Source organism: Colias eurytheme, chromosome 10, assembly GCF_061535395.1.
Source record: "Colias eurytheme isolate Ceu_HAF_F1 chromosome 10, ilColEury1 Martin Lab GWU primary, whole genome shotgun sequence".
Taxonomy (NCBI): domain Eukaryota; kingdom Metazoa; phylum Arthropoda; class Insecta; order Lepidoptera; family Pieridae; genus Colias; species Colias eurytheme.
This window is the reverse complement of record NC_142989.1, coordinates 11443849-11468163: the sequence shown is the minus strand read 5'-3', so window position 1 is coordinate 11468163 and position 24315 is coordinate 11443849. Positions and strand designations below refer to the sequence as shown.

Here is a 24315-nt window from a genome sequence, read left to right as displayed (position 1 = left end):
AGGAACGGAGAGTAAGGCTATTTTCACCCAGGAATTTAAAATTTTGTTTCAGGTAAAATGGGGTTTTGGGATCAAATAGAATTTTGTACAATAAATGCAGGATATGAGCATTCCGGCGGATGCGGATGGGAGGCCACTTGAGCTTGGCTCGGAATTCGGACACATGCTCATATTTTCGCAGTCCAAATACGTAACGTATACATACGTTTTAGAGTCGCTCAAGGGAATCAAGTTGTTGTTCGGAGAGGTCAGGGTAGGAAATGTCAGCATAATCCAGGATAGGAAGGAGTAAAGTCTCAGCAAGCGATACCCTTGTAGGAATGGGCAGAAAATTGCGCAATCGACGAATGGAACCTACAGCGCCATACATATATGATTTTAAAATTATTCAATCTATACTGCCTTTATTTAGACAATTTAACTTAAAATTAACTTAACAGGTAGTTACAGATAGAATAAATAAAACATCACATAAACATAATAATTTATTATTCTATGGGCTATAAGGTATAGCAACCTTTCCTTTACTCAAGTTGATTTCCTCCCAACATACACACTGTAGGGTCTTTCTGTCCATAACATCAGTATATAGTTTGCCGTTCAAGTGGTCCATTTCATGCTGAACTATTCTGGCCGGCCAGCCACTGTACTGTTGTGTGCTTTGTTCTCCTACTTCATTGTAACCTATGAAAAAACTTGAATTAAAAATATAGCCTATAAAGAGAATTGTACAGGTAAATTAGCTTGGAGAAATTTTTGCGTTTGTAGTAGTGTATGGTCAGCAAATAAAATAAAACAACATTTTATTTTTAGTTTTTATTTTATATATATAAGGGATTTTAAATTAAACTATATGTGTTTCTCCTCTGAAAAAGATGAGACTTTATTTTAATATTTGCACATTTAACATACATATAACTTTTACATTAACAATGTTACTAAAATGAAAAATTTACTAACCTGAAAAAGAAACGACATTTAAAGTTTAATTCTTTAGTTTGAGAAGTCAAAGGCTTGCCTCGACCATGTTTTAACACTGAGGCCATTTTGAATTAACAATATAAAGTTACAACACTTACACACAAATTAAACACTAGTTACGGCCCTGCCTTCATACAAAACTGCTGAATACGCCGTTCGCACGGGAATAGAATGTGGATGCGATTTCCCTTAGTTAGCATCCAAGCTTACGTCTTTATAATTATTAAACTGTATAAATTCATTCTTTAACTCCGGTCTGCATCGTGCAGACATGGGTGTAAAAGTCTCATTTTAGCTATTAAATGTAGTTTTTAAGTACATCTGAGTTTTCATTTGGGGCCTCCGGCTGCGGGACATGTATTTCACTTCATCAAATATTATATGTAACAATAATAACAACAATCAACAAATAAAAAATTTATCAATTAAACTATGTACATAATAATTATAATTTTTGAATGAAATGTGTGCTTTATGTTCTAACAGTACCAAACGACTGCACGTGGCACCTGCGGACAGCGTAAACTGGTTTATTCTGGTTTTGTGCGTGTTTCCACTTTCCACTATCAAGTGACGATTTATTTATTTGTTTTGTTTCGTAATTATTATGGTCAAATATTAATTATGAAATAAATTATTATGGACACGATATTTTAATCTTTCACGGTAGTCGCCTTGTCGTTTGCTCAAGGACGTAAAATTGAATGATATATTTTTTTTTATAAAGTCAAAACCATTTTCTTTAAAATAAAAACTTGTTTTTATTGAAAACAAAAGTGTTGCTAGGAATAAGTATAAAATTAAATAGCAATGTTAGGATATCGAAACATTTTTGTATAGGCCAGAACGATATAGTGGAAACGCGCTCTAAGATCTGAGTAATATACACACCACTACATATGCAAAAATTTCTCCAAGCTAATTTACCTGTAGTTTTCTATTGGATTTTTTGAAAGAAATTTCAATATCACATAGTTTTAGTTTAGTTTAGTTTTAGTTTTTTATATTACAAGAACACAGTATCATAGATTCTAAAATTATGATTTATACCTAAGCAAATAAGTTTGTAATATTTTTGGAGTACAAATAAGGTGTTAGAAGGAGAATTTAAAATCTTAAGAAATTTTTCATCCAATAAGTAAATGCACGTATTGCTTTAGAAACTGTATTTAATAGGTAATGTTTGTTTATAAGTTGGGATTTTGAATGGTATTTGGCTTACTGCAAATCAAATATAAATTTACATGAACAAGAAAAATTAATTACCTGTTACTTCTACAGATTGATGTCTTGCAACATCTGCTTGAAATGATTTAATACTTTCACATCCTTCAGGAAGTATTACTTTATTATAGTCCAGTACTTTGACAACTGGATTAATGAAAACCTGAAACAATGCCATAATATGTGAAATTCAACCTTATATTGTACAGAATAAAAGTTAAATTGACCTAAAAGTTTTTATGAGAGAAAATTATGATCAATTGCTGTTTTCTTTAAGTGTACTTACTCACAGTGAATGGTACTTCGTACATATTTCTGCTTTTCACAATTTCTGGTAGTTCGGATTTAATTTGCTTCGCAGTGTGTCTCATGACGAAAATTCTTTTATTGATGCCCACCTGAGGAGCTGACATTCCTACACTTCCATACTTATTAAGCATATGTTCCAATATAATAATTAATTTTTGTATTTCATTAGTTTTTATAGCCTCAATAGGAACTTCTTCGCATATTTTACGTAATCTAGGGTCGCCTATCTGCACAATGTGTTCATATGGAGGATTTACTTTACCGCGACTGGGTGATAATTTAGCATACCAATTTAATGTTTTTCTTAGTATCCCCATTTTTTAAACACAATTGATTTTATCTATTTACCTACTAGGTTTTCTACACCCTCAAATTTTCGGATAAATTTTCATACGATAACAATAATTATTATGACAGACGACCCGCGACAGCTGATAGATTGAAAACGTGTTGACACTTGACAACTGGCATTATTTGTACAGATTATATGCCCTCGTCATTGGCCTCGCTGACTTTTCATGGAATTTGTTATAAACTGTGTATTGATATTTTAGTTATTTTATGTACTTCCAAGCAACTATTAACGCATAAATCAGTCTTATAATGGAGAGTGGGGATAACGCGGTAATAAATTATTCTATATTTTAAATGCAACATGTGTACATGAAAATGTTAAAGAATTACAGGCACGTATATTTAAAAAATGGTTTAAATCGCTAGAATGTTAAATACATAATCAATCTAACTTATCCTCTGACCAGTGCAAACTTAGCACCCCATCTATGGAATTTTGGGTCGAAAATGACCTTGATCGTTAGGTCCCCGTTAGGTCCTTTAAGGTCCACCAATTTTTTCGTTAGGTCCCCTTTAGTTTTTTTTTAAATAATTTTTTAAATTTTAGGTATAAAAAAATTACACTTTAGCACCCCATCCATAGAATTTTGGGTCAAAAATGACCTTAATCTATAGGTCTTCGTTAGGTCCTATAAGGTCCCATAATTTTTTCGTTAGGTCCCCTTTAGTTTTTTTTTAAATATTTTTTTTTTAATTTTGGGTATAAAAAAATTACACTTTAGCACCTCATCCATATCAAAATTGGCGAATTTTATCAAAATCGTATTCTTTACCGTTAGGTCCGTATAGGTCCATCATTGAAATTGTTAAATTATTTATTTTATTAAAATCTATATATTTATAAGAAAGTCGTGTTAGTCGTGTTAGTTATACTCCACTTATAACTCAAGAACGGCTGAACCGATTTAGCTGAAAATTGGCAGGGAGGTAGTTTAGAGCCAGGAGAAGGATATAGGATACTAAATATGTACCACGGGCGAAGCCGGGGCACTAGTTATAAAATAATTGAAACCTGCGCATGCGCCTTAGAGCATTAAGACATGCGCACATCATACATAAACAGCGCGAAATTTAAATTGGTATCGTTTCATTTATTAAATCAATAAATAAATCTATACTAGTCACGTCTGGTTCGAAAGATGAGACTGGCTTTTTATTTCGAAAATTTATTTGGCAACACTTAACAGTTAACTGTCATTAAAACCTGAGTTGTTGATGTGTCAAAGCTTGTCAAAGTGATTTTATTTTCTGCGATTTTAGCTTAGGATTTTAGTGATTTCTAATAATTGAAAACTGAGTTGAAAACATGACGAAAACTTTAAACTATGATTAATAAATTTAAAAAGAAACAATTTGAAAGAGATGTAGTTTTCAAGGAAAAACACACAGTGTGACTTGATATTTTGATACTTTTCATCTTGATTGCATTGCACATTATATGATTTGTTTAATATTATTATTATTATTTTGCATGGATGATACCAGTAATCCAGTTATAAACTATTAAAGCAACAATATAAAATTGAACGATCTGTCCGTTCAAAATGTTTAAAGACACAAAATCAGTATCTCAACGAGATTTCTTCTATGACCGAACCATGTTATTCATGTTGAAGAGCAGTACAAAAAAAACAAGATGGAATAACTGCAGAAATGGAAGAGTTAATGATGTCAGAGATAATGATAGTGATTCTTATTCTTTATTCGCGGCTGAACGCGGCTTTTAGATTTAATATGATTATATTGATTAAACAAAATTTAATTGTATTTTATTATGTTTTTTATTACTTTCACTAGCTGTTCTTTTTTTTATCTGTATCAGATAACTGTACCAGATTACATATATATAATATTATATAGATGAAGAGTTTGTAGAGGTTGTTAATCTCTCAAAAAAACAAAGCTCGTAATAATAAATTAAAGTATCAAAACTTTATTTCCAACTATAACCTAAGTTACCATTAGGTTACCTTAATATGATGATTTTTTGAATTTGCCGCCTTTTCCAGTCTTATCTTTCGTTAGCCGGACTATCACCACAGTATCACCATATTTCCTACAGTATGGCGACGAATGTACTTGTGCAGAGAAACGGAGGGGAACTGGCGGGGGGTCGGGCGACGCGGGCCGCTTAATGCAATCACGCTGAGTTTGCATTAACTATCGCGAAAGGACGACGCAGTCGTATTTTTTGTGTAATAATTTTATTATACATAGGTACTTACATATTCTATTATGGCGCGCAAAAACTGTTCCGTTTACGGATGTAAATCTACATTGAAATCCCAGAAGGAAACAATATTTCAGAAAGATTGTATTAATAATTGTATCTGTTGAATTAAAATCAAAGCTATGTATATGTTGTCCTCATTATTTTCTAATCAGATTGTACATCCCAATGCGAATGCATTACTTCTTAAATGGTATAATATACAATTAAGAACATCCAAAAATAAAGTGTCCACGTAAATAAGTAATCTGTAATTATATATTTATGAACAAATGATTACATCAGATTTAATAATCGCAATTATTTTGAATGTACATATGAATAAATGATTTCATCATAATATTAAATAATCACAATTGTTTTATTTCCCATTTGTTGCAACCCTAGCGTATTTTCGTGTGGCAGCGTAAGTACCTACGCTGGCGGCGGCATCGCGCGACATCAAAGGCGTTTCCTTACTGTAGGAAATAATATTGTAATACTGTGCTATCACTATCATTATTATATTATACATAGTATAAAACAAAGTCGCTTTCTCTGTCCCTATGTCCCTTTGTACGCTTAAATCTTTGAAACTACGCAACGGATTTTGATGCAGTTTCTTTTAATAGATAGAGTGATTCAAGAGGAAGGTTTATATGTATAATAACATCCATTAAATAGTGGAGAAGTACTGCTATTTTTGAGGTTTCTAATGTGATGTCGTAAAAAATTACCAGCCTTACTTATAAAAACTGACTGATCTGTTGCATAAACACCTCTCAGTTAAATAACTCTCAACTCCTTAAACAATGATTAAAATAATCTTAGGTACTTATAAACCTATCTCAGCAGTCTCTCAACTAAGTTACGTCAATATATGTATTTTTTTCTAGTAACATTATCGAAATAAAACCCGCTATTCACGTAAAACTTGACTAAAAATGTACTTTTTGACAAATATGAATGGTAGACTTTATTTTGTATGACGTTTAACTGACAGGATATTGATAACTTTCAAATTTCAAACATTTGTACAGATTTGAGATTTTTGATAAATTCAAATTCAGTTTTAATTTAAAATGAGTTCAATGATCAATAAACGTTCTCGTTCGACGAATTGGAGTGAGGAGGATAAGGTACGTAATGTACACAAGAAATCTAATAGAATGTACTTATTTCCTTACATGTTTTAATGCTTATTAATAAATATATATTGCTCTTTAGAAAGTGCTTCGAAAATAATTAGTGCTCGAGCGAGCACATATTATATTAGAGAATAAGGATACGTCGACTAATACAAATACAGCAAAAAAACTTGCATGGGAAGATGTTTTGTCTTGGTTATTTTAGTTTTACTTATTCTAACAGTTTCTTGTATTTAATAAATTGTTACAGTGTAATAACATTATTATTGTATTTATATTTCAGTTATAATATCATTTCACTCCATAAAAGGGACTTAAGCCAAATACAAAATCAGTGGAGGAATTTGAAGAAAGCTAAGGCTTCGGAACACAAATTTAGAACGGCAAGAAACATGACAGGCGGGGGACCTCCGCCACCAAGTCCTCCGCCTGAAGATCAAGAGCTTATAGCAGCTCTTCCTAATGAGTTTGTGGTTGATAACAGAGATGTAAAGGAGCTTCGATTCCGGTTCCGTTAAGTCGGAACTTCCGATTATTATTACACTTTCGGTTCCGACTTCGGTTCCGATACTTTTGTATCGGATGTTAATCGGAGGTCGAACGAAACAAAGCGGGCGGCGCGCGACGGCCTGTACCGAACAGGTTCATACATGTCGCGCGGGGAATCCCCCGACCCCCACTACGTGCACTCTATCATCAATTATTTTTTCACTTGTTAGTTGTTACAAAGCATCAAAGCTTTTGTTCATAAAGTACAATACATTACTTTTGGAGTCCATTTTGATTTAATTTGCTTTAGCTATTGTTCATTTATTGTAATGTCACCAAATGTAACACGCTACTTTGGGTTTTAATTTTAATTAAACTTTAAATTCATTAATTTTATCTTTTGTTCATTTGGAATTATGCCAATTTTTTTTCACAGTTGTTTTTTATTTTATAATCTTAATACTATTATAAAGGCGAAAGTTTGTATGGATGTATGGATGTATGGATGTTTGTTACTCTTTCACGTAAAAACTACTGAACCGATTACAATGAAATTTAGCACACATATAGAGGGTAACTTGGATTAACACATAGGATAGGTTTTATCCCGGAAATCCCACGGGAACAGGAACTATGCGGGTTTTCCTTTGAAAACGCGGGCGAAGCCGCGGGCGGAAATCTAGTAAAAAATAAAAATGAAAAGAATTGACTATAAATCATGTTTTATTTGTCTTTAAACAAACTGACCCTGCCTCCGATTTCGATTCCGATTTCGATTCCGATTCCGATAAACCAAATTTGAAAACTCCGATTCCGATTTCGGTTCCGATAAAACTACCTCCGTTACATCCCTGGTTGATAACAATCCTTTCGATAGCGATGCAACACATGGCCAACAGGTTTATATTTTTTACATTTTCTACTGCTATTATTCCTTAATTTGGAATATCCATTAAGGGATAATAGCGCTATGCATATATAGTTTTTTATTGTGAGATTGAGTAATTATATTTTATATATTTATAGGAAGTTACTAAGGAGTCTGCTGATGATACATTGAAATTGAATGAAAATGATGAAAGCACTGCACATGCATAGGTAATCATATTATATAATAATTTGTATAATATTTTTATCAGTTATGTTATACAAAAATATCAGTATTATAAATAAAATTTATATTATTTTAAAATAATTATTATTTTTTTATTTTTAGCCTGAATTGCCAAATTTCTCCACTGAATTGCCACGTATAAATCCTACACATCATATTTTCAAAGCTAAACCAAAAAAAACGTAAGTATGTAATGTTGAAAATAGAATTTCATGAAATTTCCTGTGCTTATTGTTCAGCTGTGATTTATGTGAAATAATGTTTAATGTTTATGTTATTTTTACAGTGGGAAATCAAATTCCAATTACGAGCATCAATTATTCCTCCTTGCAAAAAAAAGCAGGGAGGAATTAATGAAGCAACAACAAGAGTTGCATCTATTAAGAATAGAGCAAGAGAGGGAGCTTCACCTATTAAGAATAGAACAAGAGAGGGAGCTTCACGAGAAGAAGCTCCAAATACTTGCATTAGAGGAGGAATATTTAAAAAAAATAAATTTTGAAAAATAATAAAATATGGTTTTTATTGATTAAAATAAGTTTCAATATAAATGGCCCTGTTTATATTTTCGTCTTCATCTTCTATATTATCAGGGATAGTTGGATCGATTAATAATTGATTTTCAAGGCCTGAAGGATCTAGAAAAATACAAAATAAAGAATTAAAATATGCTTATTTTTTATGCATTGGCATTATTAAATATACTTTGTTTACATATTAGTTTGCACAAATACCTTGATTTAAAATAGACTCATTAAAGAGTATTGCTAAATTGTGCAAAACTGCACAAGCAACAATAGTGGTCTTGATCACTTGCAGAGACCCTCGCATTGTTTCGTTGAGTATGCGGAATCTTTGCTTCCACACCCCAAAGCAACGCTCTACAGTATTCCTCGTTCGTATGTGACTCAGGTTGTACCTTTCTTCTGCCTGTGTCCTTGGTCTTAATATTGGTGTTAGAAGATGCGAAGTACAAGGATACCCGCTATCTCCAATCAGCTTCCCATGAAATTCATTCTCCTCAAACCTCCGCTTTATTGAGCTTTCTCTATATATGCGGGAATCATGTGTACTTCCTCTCCAGTGACACACAATATCGCAGATTTTAAGGTCAGAGTCACATACTACCTGTAATTATTGTCATCAATATTATTATAAATTAGAAACACATAATAGCACACATAACAATGAAAATTTATTACTTTAAATACACTATGATCAAACTAAAATGTTATTGTACAATGTTCATACTTGAGTGTTAATGGAGTAATGTCCCTTCCTATTAACATAGTACTGTCCAGCCTCTCCACTCACTTTGCGTATCTTAATATGAGTGCAATCTATTGCACCAATGATACGCTTCATCCCGCATATTATGGCCTCAAATTTCCTAATTGCTTTGGCTTCCTCGGTTGAGTTCGACGGCATATTAATATAACGCGAACTTTTAGAAGCTAACGCAATAGCAACATTTCGGGACAAACGGGAAAGTGTCTGTTGACTCATTCTGTGAATGTCAGCACAATCTTCTTGGATCTGTAATGTAATAGATCGTTATACAGGCTTTTCTATTGTATATATCCAAAACTAGAGCACAAGTCACATCTTCCTCATGCCGGCCCCAATATCGAATAACTGCCATCACTTGCAGTTCCACTGGAATACCGCCCCCTCGAGTGTCCACGCGAAGGTCATCCCGAATCAAATTAATGATTTGTTGCATGTTATTCTTTCCGAATCTATACCTCGACCGTAGTGTGGCCCTGTGGCCGCTACAAAAAATATATTGACACCATAGATTGACACTAATACCAGGTTATTTTAATTCTAGGTTGAAAAGTAGGTTTTTAATAAATAAGCACTCTCAGAACAATAGATTTATTTAATAAATGAAACGATACCATTTTAAATTTCGCGCTGTTTATGTATGATGTGCGCATGCCTTAATGCTCTAAGGCGCATGCGCAGGTTTTTATTATTTTATAATTTTAATAAAATAAATAATTCAACAATTTCAATGATGAGCCCACGGACCTAACGGTAAAGAATACGATTTTGATAAAATTTGCCAATTTTGCTATGGATGGGGTGCTAAAGTGTAACTTTTTTATACCTAAAATTAAAAAAAAATTATTTAAAAAAAAACTAAAGGGGACCTAACGAAAAAACTGTGGGACCTTATAGGACCTAACGGAGACCTATCGATTGAGGTCATTTTTGACCCAAAATTCTATGGATGGGGTGCTAAAGTGCATTTTTTTTTATACCTAAAATTTAAAAAATTATTTAAAAAAAAACTAAAGGGGACCTAACGAAAAAATTGTGGGACCTTAAAGGACCTAACGGGGACCTAACGATCAAGGTCATTTTCGACCCAAAATTCCATTGATGGGGTGCTAAGTTTGCACTGGTTATCCTCTGTGCTTATCCCACAGCTTATCCTAATATTTAAAAGCGCCAATTAAAACAATAGACAATAGACGATAAACAATTTGAACCTGAGATTTGAACTGATTTGAAATTCGGAGATCAACTATCATTTATTCCTCTGAGATCAAATTCCTTCAAATTCGCATTTTGAAATTTCTTTGGTTTCTTTGACAGATGACATTTTACCTACTGTATCTACGCAAGTCACAAAGTTTTAAAGTTCGATTTCAAGGTAATGAATTTTAATTAATTAATCTAAATACTTTTTATATTTACAGCTTTGTCTTCTTATAAGTGTAAACTCATTCTTAATTTTTTATGATATAATTAATATCTTTAATAAAGTGTACTTTTATTTCTGCTCATAAATATGGTTGCCGCACGCATTATTTTTGTCAAGTAGTGTTTTATTTATAACTAAGAGGTTTGTTAGTTTATACTTCATCGGTTAATTACAGTTTATAGTAATTGAAACACAAAAATTAAAGTAGGTGATTAATATAGTCTTTGGGGTTTGTTATATTTATTTGTAAAGTTTGAACTTTACCATAAAAAACCCGTTCGTATCAAAACATGTAAAGGTAATTCTTTAATTTATTATTCAGGAATGATACAATGAAAGACGATTTAAGTTATTATGTATATCAAATAATTGTTGGACACCTATGCTAAGATAAAAATATTGTATTCCAGATGTTAAAACTAAGAATAATACCGCAAACCACATCGATTTTAAAACGAGCGATGTGCACACAGGAACAAGATGTTCTATTTGAAAATCTCAATAATGCTGGCATTATCACATTAAACAGGCCAAAGGCATTAAACTCCCTCAATTCTTCCATGGTAACTAAATTACTACAGCAACTACAAGAATGGATGAATACAAAGAGTCTAGTCATAATAAAAGGTGCAGGCGAGAAGGCCTTCTGTGCGGGCGGAGATGTCAAAGCAGCTATAGACAAAGTCGAAGGGCCCAAATTCTTCTACACAGAATACAATGTTAACTACCTAATTGGGAAGTACAAGGTGCCTTATATTGCGTTTATGAATGGGATCACTATGGGTGGGGGTTTGGGATTGTCGGTACATGGTCGGTACAGGGTCGCTACAGAGAAGACCATGATAGCTATGCCAGAAACTAAGATTGGATTGTACCCTGATGTCGGAGGATCATATTTCCTGCCAAGGCTTCCTGTCAATCTTGGATTGTATTTGGGTTTGACTGGTAAGTTAATAACAATAATATTATTTTATGTGCTATGAATGATTTAAATAATTTTGAACTGACTTCATTGATTACTCTGAAGAATACTATATTGTTAAAATAGTTTTCAACCTGGTAATAAAAGTAAAAAATTACATTTATAAATATTATTTTATTTTAATTTAATTAAATTTAGTGATTTGGACAGAAGATGGCTTTTAAAAAATTATGTAATTTGCATATCATATCAACAATTATTTGGTTATGTTTGTTTTCTTATCTCAAATAATGTTATCTAAAAGAGAAACATGTGACGTGATGTGTTATCTTCATTTCAATATACTAAATAAATATTATTTGACAAAGTCCAGGATTCCATTTGCAAATTATTATTTTTATATGACTTTTAAAACTTCACATTTTTTTATGAGATAATTTTTATCAAAGATGGTTAATTAAATGTATAACAATTTTAACAAAGTTTATAAATTACTTAAATGGTCTTAACATGTTATCTTTACTAATTTGCTAATTAATGCTCTAAACATTGAAACAACTTATCTCACTAATGGAATGGTAACTTTCTCCAACAAATGCTGATATTAATAAAATTATTTAGGATACTGTTATTTTCCAATAATTATGCATTCTTCACAAAAATATCTGTCAAATATCTAACAAAATATCAACTTCCAGGTGACAGATTAAAAGGCAAAGATGTAGTAAAGTCCGGTATCGCCACCCACTTTGTACCCAGCAAGCGTCTATATGAACTAGAGAAGCTACTCTCTCGGTGTGCGAGCGAGGTGGAAGTCCAGTCCCTCCTGAACAAGTTCCACGAACCAGCAGAGGATTTCACACTCGCACCGAACATAAAACACATCAATTATTGCTTCGCCGCGTCCACTGTGGAGGAGATTATTGAGAGATTGGAGAAGGTGCAGAATGAGTGGTCTGTGAAGACTATTGAGGTGAGATTTCTGTTACTATTAAGTACTATTAATTTTAATTTATACTTATGAATAGGTACTATAATTTCTATATGAATGTCCTATGAACATAACAGGGTCTGCTTTCTATGGAATCCCAAATTTGAGTAATCGGTAGTATGATGATTATTGAAATAAAAATACTTTTGTTAATAATATTTAACCATTTATTTCCTAATACGTAATACGAATATTTGGTTACACTGTGTATGAAAAGTAACAGTAATACAACAAATTAGTTAAAATTTTTATCAACTTTAAAATTGATATCGTTCATTTTTACGTCGATTTTTTTTAATATAACATCTTTCCACCAGACGCTACACCAAATGTGCCCTGGATCTCTGAAGATAACCCTCCGAGCACTACAACGCGGCGCTCAGCTCGATTTACCGCAGTGTTTGCGCATGGAGTACCGTCTCTCCTGCCGACACACAACTGGACATGACTTCCCTGAAGGTATACGTGCACACACAGACACAGACACAAAGAAACGTGACAAAACACGCACACACAGACATGTGATAGCACACACAAAAAATACACTTTACACAAACACAGATATTTGACGGCTCACACACACGGACATGTGATAGCATACACAAACACAGACATTTGACACACATGACTACGCGTTACACGTACGCATATGCACGTTCACACACACATTCATACACAAACACAGACATGTGACAGCATACGCACACACAAGCCGTGATAGCACAGGCACTCGCAGACATATTATATTATATTGTGATATCACGCACACATGCACGTAATAACATGCACGCATATTTCACAGCATTCACACTTACCTAAAAATAAAAAGTAAAATGTTTCCAGGTGTTCGTGCTCTACTCATAGACAAGGACAACAGTCCAAAATGGCAGCACAAATCATTAGATGAGGTTGACGAAGATTACGTCGAGGAGTACTTCAAGAAACTGCCTCAAGATCAAGAATTGCAGTTCTTTGATTGCAAATTATAGGCATTATTATAAAAAAAAAACCTTCCAAATATGCATAAACTCAGTTGTTACTCATTAGGTGTTCTTATAGTTACTTGGTCATTAAAGAAAAATATTCTGGACTAATCAAAAGTTTTATGAGCATATCGCGTGTATCTGCCTCAATAAAACTTCCAAACGGATGGACCAATTTAAGTCAGATTTTTTCCAATCGAAAGTCGGTTATAAAATTCAGCTCTTGTTTAAGTACAAATAAAACTTTTGTCTCGAAAAAAGATTGGGCCTAATAGCAGTGATCTCAGGCAAATGTTTTTTTTTTCGCTATATAGTCGTAAAAATCAATAAAACGACAGATTTTTCGCATTTAAATATTAAACAAAAATGCAGCTTTGATACAATGAATTTAATTATAGGTACTTAAATACAATTATATTTTCATATTTTTTTAATTTAGTTCCTAATATTGTTGGTATAAGAACAAATATTGCACATTAACCTTAAAAACGTTAATCAGATAGAAATAAGCATATTGAAAAATCACAAGACAATAAAATATTTTTATACGAATTTTTGTATACAATGTAATTTGCCTAAAAAATTAGATTTGTTATGTATTTGAAAAATTTATTGGCTGTTTTTTGGAATTTATTGTATATCATGTTTGCATTTATATTGTATAGATATAGTAATGAAGCCATATAATCAGTTGGACTGATCTTATTAAATGTTTTTTACGTATTCAATGGTGTTTTATTTTTTAACAGAAGTTCATGGTTATCTGTATATTTTTTTTTTCATATAACTTTAGGGATGAAAGCGAAGTATAGTAATGAAACATTAATTTGTATCAGGTTAAAAGGCATAAAATAAATACACATTCATAAACAGACATTTTATTTCACTATACATACTCTACTATACTATTACCACAGACTAATAATAATATACTACGTATACAACTATTACGATAGAAAGTAGGTACTTATTAATTGCCGGAGCTACGTTTATATTAGTAAAACAAAGAGAAAACACTATATGACGATTTGACGAGCTGAAACAAAAACATAATGGTTCAATTAAATTATGCATAAAATACATAGTAACATATAGTTCAGTAAAAACCCCACTTTGGCCTATTGGCATAGGCTCCCCTCCCTATATGCTTCAAACAACTTTGCAACTTAGCAAGCAATTTCATATTATACTATTTACCGTTACATAAGATGCGTAGGAAAGCTCGACAACCCCCAAAGCTCGTAAGGCCACATTCTTCTGAAAATATTTAGAATTTTATTAAAAATTATCGTAATGAACACATAGGTACGCGTATATATAGACGCATGTGGTAAATCTATGACTAGATATTCTCAACAAAAAAGGTGATTACGCTCTCAAAAGAGAGAGAGATTTTTTCAATTCAATTCAATTTATTTTATGAATGGCAGTGCTGCGTTGCCACAAGATATTTTTTGCATCGGCAAATTTTGTTTCACTCGTCCGTCATTTGACAGTTTTATCTAAATCCAAGTGCCAAAAGATCCTCGCGCTACCATAGGCTGTTACCTGTCCTTGCGCGATAGAGAAAGAGATGAGGTGTCGCACGCGAGCCGACGAGCCTCTGGTACAGTTTTCCCACCCAGAGCTGTAGATAGCTGTAGGAACCTTGCTTGCCTTGAACAATTGTATTTGTAAATTAGTGTAACGATTAGGGCACCATAAGCATGTGACCAACCTAATTACTCCTAAATTCATTATAGGAAGGTGCTAAATAGTGATTTTTAATATTGGTTTAATATGTATTAAAATTCACTATTTTGCACCTTCCTATAATGAATTTCAATATGCCCGCTATATTGAAATTACCTCAACAGTGACATCTCCCATGTTCCACATGAAGAAACCAGTCCCTATCAGCATGGCGGACCCCATTACGCCCGAAGCTAGAATGTTCATGGGTGTGTGCTCTGATGTCTGGAAATTATAAACATAACTATGGAACAAGGATGGATACCAAATATTTAGTAGTTCAAGCCTTTATTATAGCTTTAATTAATTATATGCCGGGAAAATTCCCGCGAGATTACAAATTATCGAAAAATTCGGATTCGTAATTTTTACTTGCAATGTAATGAATTATTTTTCGCGAAACCGTAAAGTTGTAAAATTGGTTGGTTGAACGAATATGATAGTTTTTATTTAGGTATTTTAAAAACTACACAGCAAATATAGATCTCCGTGATCCGTCGGCTCAACCGGCGCCTGATGAGCGTTTGGGGAAAATCGAGCATTTGTATCCGTTCAATCAGTGAATGTCATTTCACAATTTTACAAGCTTACGGCGATATTTAAAAATACAACTAATTAGTAGGTAAATCCCCATTGGAACCCAACTAGGTACCTATATTACAATTTAGGCTTGCAATACTTAAAAATATTTGACCAGAGCACAAATTCTATAAGTATTCCGCTTAGCTATTCCGGGGCCTTATGTTTACCATAACACGAATCATGACCAGGACGACAGTCATCATATTTATCATTAGCTGGAGACTTAACACTACGTAGAACGCTTGCTGGATATCATCCGTGCATCTAAAACAATTGAATCATTATAATTATTTAATTATATCCTCTAACAATATGAGTAAAGTTAGACAAATACATTTTATAAAATTTTCTCCGGAAATTCTTGTTTCAGCGCTGGATTCGCAATTTATTTTACTTATCAGGCATTCATGGTTCACACATAACACATTTTACCGAAATAAAAATGAGTGCTATTTTTAAAATGCACTTTCTACTTGTGTTGTGTTGTGAGTTGTAAGTTGTGACTTTTGAGTTAGATTGTGCCGGACATGTTATATCTATTACCATTCTGCCTTTTTTTTCTCAATTATTAGAGATCAACTACTACCTTAATGTATCTATATGCAACTGTATGCCAGTCTTAAGAGCTTGCTCGTATTTCATTTCCTGTTCAGACTGACTGATGTTTTCGTCAAATATCGTGGTGAGACTGTAAAAGTAGCTTTGTAGATTTGTATACTGATAACTCAAATAAATAATAGATGTTATGACCACGAGAAACAAGGCCATAACTCGCACCATAAAGAACCACCAAAATATATAAAATACAACTCTCCATATATTCCCAGCAACGTTGTCGTTTTCAACATCTGGAAAGGCTGTGACCACGGTGATGAATTTTCCATCTAAAAAAAACAAAAAAAAAACAAAATAAGGTGATAGTTAATACCTAGTTATAATACATATTATATGACATGGACTAAATCACTAAAATAAAGTAATAAAGATCGAGATTTTTCATGCTCGCACTTTATGAATACGGACTACCTACTTACCTAGTAGCAAATAATAATTATTATAAGAAAAAAAATCATCAGATTTAGTTAACAGTGAAATATAGTTAGAAGGTACATATTTTTATCTGCGTATATCGTATTAAGGTAGAGTGAAGAATTAACTAATAATAATTAAAAAATAATAAACCTCCAAGTATAACCAAAACCAAAGCTTCCAACCCGTAAGAGAACAGAGCTCCCGAGCACAATGCAAGGAACAGCACCGCGTATAATTTGGACCTTTTTATAGCGGCATTCTCTACATTCTCATTATTGTAATGTTTCTTCAAAGATATCATCAAAGTATATGCTATTTGCTTCACAGTATCCCTATTCAGATACAAACTAATGTAATAGAAACTAAGCATGAAGTGAGAAACGCCCAAAGTCAACAAATCGTTTTTCTGCTTTGGCGTAAGATTTTTCTGTGTGATAAACGACAAGTTTTCTATAACGACGAAAATAAGTAACATGATATTTATTATTTTCACGTATATTGCATTGAAGCGGACAAGGAAAGGCGGTATATTGTAATCATAATTTACAAAGTTTGGTAGCCCACAAATGTAGGCAAATTTGTTGATTGAAGAAAAAAAGGTCGCTAGTTTAGTTGTTTCAGGAGTTTGGTCCCCCATTGTGCTTTAATTTCTATAGCTTATAACAATAACAATAGAAATACGCGGAAAGTGTAAAATAAATACATTTTCCGCTCTATTTATATACGGAAGAATTCAATACACAGGGCTGTAATCGATCATGTCTGCTTGAGGTTGTATGTTTTTCGTACCAATTGCAATGTACCAAACGCATCCGCTAGGCTCGTTTACGCAAAGGCATACAGCATACTATTATGTATAATCAAGGGTATACGGTATACCTAATGCTTCTGTTGTCTCTTGAATAAAAATTTAACAAATTTCGAATTTAAATTTTACGGCTAATCGTATATGCGTTAGTAGGTATGCCGCATAGGTATGCCGTTTTTGAAGATCGAATGTTGTATTTGTATTGCACCTTTTTTCTTATAATTAGTGTCCGACCGAAACTGGTTTCCAGGCCGAAACCGAAACCGAAACCGAATGTTCGGCCGTCGCTTCAGTTTCGGCCGAAACCGAAACCGAAACCGAAACTCACGTGGTCAAGTATGAAATTTCTAAAAATACTGAACTTCGGTGCATTTTACCTATTAGGTATTTTGCCTTAATTAGAGCATGAAATGAAAACACAGTATATTAAATTTGTTGTAATCATTTATTTATTTAATATAAAATAAAAAATAATATTTTTAAAATATTAATATGTGTTTAAAATGTTAATTTAATTTTTATTATTTTTTCAAATTAAGTTCTCAGTAAAATCAGTCATCCAAATCAAATCAGTAATTGTTACTGTTACTTTAAATACTAAGTTTTGGTATTTTGAGATCTTTCTCTTTATTAAAGAGTCTTTAATACTTTGGATTGGTATTTGCACTTAGAAGAATAATCAGTCTCTTTTAGGTACCTCTTATATAAAAATAATAATTATTAATTACTATTACACCCAGTTTCAATCTCAACATAGATAATCAAAAATTGTTTCCACCAGCGTGGGTCAACCAACGCTTTGACAGCGTCCGTCAAAGCGTTGCCGAGGAAAACGAAGTTAGGCAAGCATGAACGTGTGTGAACTAAGTTCACTGAACTTGCGAAATAAGTTTCGGTTTCGGCAAAAGTTTCGGCCGATTTTGGCCGAAACCGAAACTGCGGCCGAAACTTGATTTTTGGCCGAAACTCGGCCGAAACCGAAACCGAAACCGAAAGTTCGGTCGGACACTACTTATAATATCATTGAATACTACCAAGGTTGTGGTAAGTATATCTAAGTACATAATTGGTATGTAGCACATTAACATCATTTTTTTATTATGAGTAAAACAATTTTAAATACGTCCACTTGCTTATTGAATTACTAAGTAGGTACTTAATTAAGTAGATATTTGATTACTTAATGTTTATTTGCAATATTCGATTTTAAAAAGAACCGGCAATTATTTTAATTGTGAAAGGTTTTTAAATGATTTAACTATGTGTTATAGCAACTTGCTTGTAATCTAATTACCAGCTGAAAGCTCGTCGATAAGTAGGAAATAGGAATGTAAATAATAAATATTGACTATATTTTTTTTACAGTAGTTAAGCCTATTTATTGGCTAGAGATAGATAGATAATATTACATTTTTTACCTATTAAATTAATATTTCATTTTTTACTTAATCGGTTTTGAGTTTTTGAGTTTAACAAAAAAAGAATAAGAAAAATCAATCCTCTTTTGATCACAAGTTTAGGTAATTTTCATGACGGCAGTAGCAGTGTAAAATGTAGTCTATATTATACCGTAGTTATTGATTACATTTTTTCCTCAATAATTATTAATTTTGATTATGATAAAAGAAGGCAGCAACAAATAATTAGTAGCGTAGCTAAATAGATAAGTCCGGTTTACACATCCATGGTCGTACCTTGAAAGTCTTATCCTATCCTACTAATATTATAAATGCGAACGTTTGTGAGGATGTGTGTGTGTTTGTTACGTACTCTTTCACGCAAATACCTACTACTGAACCGATTACAATGAAATTTAGCACACATATAGAGGGTAATTTGGATTAACACATAGGATAGGTTTTATCCCGGAAATCCCACGGGAACGGGAACTATGCGGGTTTTCCTTTGAAAACGAGGGCGAAGCCGCGGGCGGAAATCTAGTAGGTATTATAAATGCGAAACTTTGTGGAAAAAAGAGGTGTGAGGTGTAGAATTTGTACCTACATGTTCCATGATCCTGCGTCTGAATATCTAAATTCAAACAAATACAAGTACTCCTGTGTCATATTATGGGTTCAACAAAGCAGAACGCTGTCTTTTGTTATCGGCAGCGCGATTCTCCCAATAGACAGACAATTTAAGTAAATTAGAAAATGAAATGATTAAGTATGGGTTAAATCGATCTCATTCAAGAGATCAATAAATCGACCGAGAAAAATAAATATTTATTAACACAATACATTGTAACATAAACAATATAATATAGAAGAATTATTCAGCACATGCTATATATAATACCGAACGCCGTTGCAGTATTTTATAAAATAATATGTCTTTAAGTTAGTCCATTTGTTTGTCAGTTTATATCCATTATTTTTTGCTCAACGTGGTTATTTAAACCTCGGGTTATTTGAAAACACAATTTTAACCCTATAGAAGGCGCTGCTGTTTGCTCTGTATGCATATCACCAAATTTTATTATTATGCCAAGTACCTCTATTCTACTTTCTAGGTTGTAACGTATGCCATGTCTGCTAGTCTCAATTTATAGCATTAGGTATAACTTAAAAGTTATATAATATTATAATGAAGTAGGTAGGTACATGCTTATGTAATTATAATTCTAATAGCGAGCGTATACCCATTGATCAGACCTTACATATTTAATACTTTAACTCCGTTAATTTCTGCTAAATTATATGATTTTATAGTCATAATTACTACGTTAATCGGTATTTATTTGAAAGCTTATCTACCTAGTACACTTGTGACAGAGATTTAAATTGATTTTTTTTTCCTTTTTGGCAAAAAATATTCTTATCTAAATAATAAAAAACTGAAGAGTTTTTTCGGTTTGTTTGCACGCGTCAAGAAGCTTATAATATTATCTAGAACGCGCGGCCAATCTCTTATATGGAATTATCTAGATCCTGTAATAATTTCAAAATTGTTGCCACTGCTGAATATGTAACTTCATGACATACAATTCATGAATAAAATATTTTAGTATTTACAATTTCCTATTCAAACGTGCGATAAAAAGATTCTATTAAATGTGGTATTTAAAATTGATATTAAAATAAATATACAAACGGTCTGATGAAGCACCCTTTGAAATTGACTGCTTATAAATAATTAAGAAAATTAATTATACAGTAACCAGCTAATTATGAAGTACTGTCTAGGATCATGCTCGTCAATTACTACCAATTAGCTAAATTAACGTTATTAAACGAAGTGTGTAATTACTTGTTATATTTTATCCTTTAATAATGTATAGAAACAGGGCAGGCGGCAACGTTTGATTTTAAAGAAAATGTAGTCGAAAACCAGCAGTAGGTAGCAGATACAAAAATTCAATATCAAAATTATTGAAGATGATTCATGAATGTTGTAAAACTATGCTTTGGATTATTTACCTACCTACCTATAGGCTATTCTATAATTTAGTTTCAGAATACCTAACCCACATCCCACAACCACAAAAATATATTTATACAAATACATAAGTTATCATTCATTCCGCTGGCACAAGCTAGTAATAAATAGAAGAGCAAGGCAAGAATTAAAGTAAATTTCTTTCTGTGTCAGAACTCAGTTCAGATTTCAGAAGTTTTGAGTAACTAACTATGTAACTATAGAAATGCTTAATATCGAAATCGGTTATTCTCAAACTTTCGTTTGAAATACATCTCTGGCTTTAAATCCACATAAATAATCGCTCTTAAATAACCTAATCCAAAATTTTCGTGGTTTTAAAACTGTCAAGATGTCTGAAGTACAATATAGAAAGAATAAAACGTCTGAATTCTTTTCCAACTCAAGTATCCTAATGTACAAATGCGGATTATCGTATTTATGGGTGGATAAAGTTTCGTTAAAATATTTAACATTGTTCAACAGGATTTCAACGTTTTTCATGCTTACGTTGATGACCTCTGAATACATAGCGTTTTTCACTCAAAAAAATCTAAGTGATAAGCAGGCATCTGATCAAATAATGTTTGCTATTTCTCATCCAATACTCATGTCATATTCCTTCAGCATTTTATATTACAGGAAGGATATTAGGAAGCTGTTATTCAAGCTCTCTGTGGTTTTAAAAGAGGGATACAACGATTTGGAGATAGAGACACAAATGATTAGAAAGGCGAAGTTGTATTCGACATTTTATGTTATGAGCTTTAGCGCTGCTTTGTTTTTTTACGCTTTTGATGGTATTATGCAGGTTGTTAAAAAAGGTATTATGTAGTCGATAATCGTAAATTTTATCCTCCATTTCTTACTAAAAAGAATACTTAACCATTTTAACAATGAATAAGCATTTGAAGACTGAAATTATTAATTGGTGGCAAAAATATTGAAAACTTGTAAATTTTAGTGTGGCTATCATACATTGAATCCATATATTTTTTTTAAAGCTTAAAAGGTGTGCTACTAAGTATATCGCCACCGCCACACAAAACAATGCAACCGCTTTTCAATTAAATAATTTTCAGAGACATTAAATTTTTTAGGTGACACTTTCACAACGGTAATTTTGGCATGGCCGGATGTACAACAAAGGGGAATATTGCCAGATTTTATAAGGATTGCCGTGTATTTCCTGTGGTGGCTTTTCATGTTTCGTGTATCGGCCGTCTATGTATTAGTTATTTCTTTAACGATAACGTTGAGTTATCAGTATAAGAATTTACAAAGCTATTTTTACAAACTTGAAGATATTTTTAAAGATGGCAATGTGGGAAATTTTGAACAAAAGGAGAAGGAATATGAACGTGCTTTGAAAGTTGGTATTTCATTGCATTCTGATACTATTTGGTACGTAGAACTTCGATTAGAATTACAGCTTCAAAGCTTAAAAGCTTTAACCATGTTTTGACCGACAACTTTTGTTTTTATTCAATTTTTAGGTGTGTAAGGGAGTGTCAACGAATTTGTAGCTGGGTGTTCAGTGGCCAAATTACTTTCAATTTTACTGTATTTTGCATGCTTATGCTCCAAATGGTGGTAAGTTGAATGCATAGTTTCATATGGGACAACTTTTTTCTCTTTTACACATATATTTTTCATACTTCTTTGTGTTACGTACTAAGCTACACTTTTTTGTTAATCTTTGTTCTTTAAGAATTCTGAGCGTACACTAATGGGTGTCTTGGCGACCTTGTCAACGAGCGCATCTCTCTTGATGGCTACTGGTTTCTTCATGTGCAATGCTGGCGATATTACCGTTGAAGTTAGTGTAATATTTCCTCTTTTAATGTACCTACATATTATATATAATCTTTCTATACGAAATATAAGTATAATAATCATCAAAAAATCCATCAAAAATGGATGTGTTGCGAAGTAAATAAGTACCTATGCCAAGTTATTTACTTCACAACACATCAAACGCTACTTGGAAAAATCGGCTTATGTTTCCAAAATAGCATACGAGATATTTTAGATATATTTTTATACCATGGGTAATGTTATAGTGATTAAAATATTATGTAATTGCCAATTGGTAACTCAAAACGTACGTTTTTATTCTGATATAATTTTAAAATTTTAGGCAGCTGCATTGCCAACGGCTATTTTCTTTTCGGGATGGCAACATTGCCGCGGCGCCACTTCTGTTCGCATCAGGAATTTATTAGTTGTTGCCATTTGTCAAAGCCAGGTAATTCAATTAAAAATAAATTAAGTTTCTCTACTCAAGGGTGAGATAATGGAGGGCTTCGGTTATCATTTCTCTTATTTTTATCTTATTCTATTAATATTATTTAATATTTTTATGAAAAACTTTCAGGGGGAGGTCGGGTAGAGTGAATACCTTAAGATATTTAAGGCTCTCGCAAAAATTAATGTATAAGATACAAAAATCAAATAACTATCAGAAATCAGTATTTAATCATTGCTCATATTATAATAATTAATACCATCATCAGTTGCCATTAATTAGTAAAGATACATTTACGGCAAATAAAATTGAAAATTGCATGAAAAAACCTACTACCGGACTTCCCCTATATATAATAAAATTTATATTGATAAATCCCAAATTATATTATTTAACTCAGTTCTTTCATTACAGAAACCCGTGGAGATACAATGTTTCAATGTTATTAAAATGTCGTACCAGTCATTTGTTTCGGTATTTTTTTTTGTTTATTTAATTTTTGAGATTGGGCCATTGACTTAATACATACATATAGCTTTTATGTAACTACATATTATGTAATATCTCTTCATTTTTCAGATTGTTAAAGCTTCGTATTCAGTTTTCTCAATTTTATATTGAAGAGAGCGACGAAAACATGAAGAATATAATACATAAAGGATTCATAACATTTGTATACTTATATAACCTTTAGATTAGATAATTCAATAACATGCTTTCAATCTAGAAATCTATATTAAAATCTACAATTTATCCGTTAGAGGAAACTGATAAAATACATAATATGTAGAAATTCTATGCGATTTGCAGTGCACAGCCGCGGCCCGGGCCGCGGCCGCTTCTCTATGAACATATAGCTTCGTATTTATATTTTATAATGCATTAAATAAAATACAATGGTTTCGTCACTGTCTTTTTATTTTCAGTAATTTTTTCCTAGTTTATAATAGGATAAAAATTTAAGAAGAGCTGTTTTTTCTAAGTAATATTAAAAAAAATTACATAATCAAAGATTTTAATTTGCCATAATATTGTACAGTCGTGGTCATCAACTCATTTT

General features: G+C 32.3%; 5 protein-coding genes and 2 long non-coding RNA genes across 9 annotated transcripts; 4 read left to right on the top strand and 3 right to left on the bottom strand.

The window, feature by feature from the left end:
• Nucleotides 1-474: 474 nt before the first annotated feature.
• On the bottom strand, nucleotides 475-2942 carry LOC149905479 (peptide deformylase, mitochondrial-like). The gene is made up of 3 exons (XM_090106334.1): nucleotides 2496-2942; nucleotides 2248-2368; nucleotides 475-684 (listed from the first exon to the last, which is right to left on the bottom strand). Exons 1-3 carry the CDS (start codon nucleotides 2829-2831, stop codon nucleotides 494-496), a joined length of 648 nt encoding a protein of 215 aa, XP_089962460.1. The 5' UTR covers nucleotides 2832-2942; the 3' UTR covers nucleotides 475-493.
• Nucleotides 2943-5558: 2616 nt separating this feature from the next.
• On the top strand, nucleotides 5559-6702 carry LOC149905478 (uncharacterized). The gene is made up of 3 exons (XR_016457154.1): nucleotides 5559-5573; nucleotides 5974-6216; nucleotides 6509-6702. It is a non-coding gene; the product is annotated as an uncharacterized LOC149905478 (long non-coding RNA).
• Nucleotides 6703-7566: 864 nt separating this feature from the next.
• On the top strand, nucleotides 7567-8342 carry LOC149905477 (uncharacterized). The gene is made up of 4 exons (XR_016457153.1): nucleotides 7567-7613; nucleotides 7741-7812; nucleotides 7931-8010; nucleotides 8115-8342. It is a non-coding gene; the product is annotated as an uncharacterized LOC149905477 (long non-coding RNA).
• Nucleotides 8343-10429: 2087 nt separating this feature from the next.
• Nucleotides 10430-13971, top strand: Hibch (3-hydroxyisobutyryl-CoA hydrolase). Of its 3 annotated transcripts, none has more exons than XM_090106269.1 (5): nucleotides 10430-10490; nucleotides 10952-11486; nucleotides 12162-12436; nucleotides 12772-12913; nucleotides 13298-13971. In XM_090106269.1, the coding sequence occupies exons 2-5, from the start codon at nucleotides 10952-10954 to the stop codon at nucleotides 13441-13443; spliced, it is 1098 nt and encodes a 365-aa protein (XP_089962395.1). In that variant the 5' UTR covers nucleotides 10430-10490; the 3' UTR covers nucleotides 13444-13971. The 3 variants fall into 3 exon arrangements, with proteins under 3 accessions (XP_089962395.1, XP_089962396.1, XP_089962397.1); XM_090106270.1 differs by lacking the exon at nucleotides 10430-10490 and adding an exon at nucleotides 10583-10682; XM_090106271.1 differs by lacking the exon at nucleotides 10430-10490 and adding an exon at nucleotides 10820-10839.
• A 409-nt stretch (nucleotides 13972-14380) lies between these two features.
• Nucleotides 14381-15662, bottom strand: LOC149905475 (uncharacterized). Its single transcript, XM_090106191.1, has 4 exons — nucleotides 15286-15662; nucleotides 14986-15093; nucleotides 14635-14694; nucleotides 14381-14473 (listed from the first exon to the last, which is right to left on the bottom strand). Exons 1-4 carry the CDS (start codon nucleotides 15373-15375, stop codon nucleotides 14432-14434), a joined length of 300 nt encoding a protein of 99 aa, XP_089962317.1. The 5' UTR covers nucleotides 15376-15662; the 3' UTR covers nucleotides 14381-14431.
• A 174-nt stretch (nucleotides 15663-15836) lies between these two features.
• LOC149905474 (uncharacterized) lies at nucleotides 15837-17383 on the bottom strand. Its single transcript, XM_090106582.1, has 4 exons — nucleotides 16908-17383; nucleotides 16704-16708; nucleotides 16337-16634; nucleotides 15837-16014 (listed from the first exon to the last, which is right to left on the bottom strand). Exons 1-4 carry the CDS (start codon nucleotides 17255-17257, stop codon nucleotides 15891-15893), a joined length of 777 nt encoding a protein of 258 aa, XP_089962708.1. The 5' UTR covers nucleotides 17258-17383; the 3' UTR covers nucleotides 15837-15890.
• Nucleotides 17384-22138: 4755 nt separating this feature from the next.
• Nucleotides 22139-23932, top strand: LOC149905473 (odorant receptor 43a-like). Its single transcript, XM_090106054.1, has 6 exons — nucleotides 22139-22411; nucleotides 22504-22600; nucleotides 22719-22826; nucleotides 23148-23255; nucleotides 23670-23729; nucleotides 23835-23932. Exons 1-6 carry the CDS (start codon nucleotides 22212-22214, stop codon nucleotides 23874-23876), a joined length of 615 nt encoding a protein of 204 aa, XP_089962180.1. The 5' UTR covers nucleotides 22139-22211; the 3' UTR covers nucleotides 23877-23932.
• The last annotated feature ends 383 nt before the right edge of the window (nucleotides 23933-24315 follow it).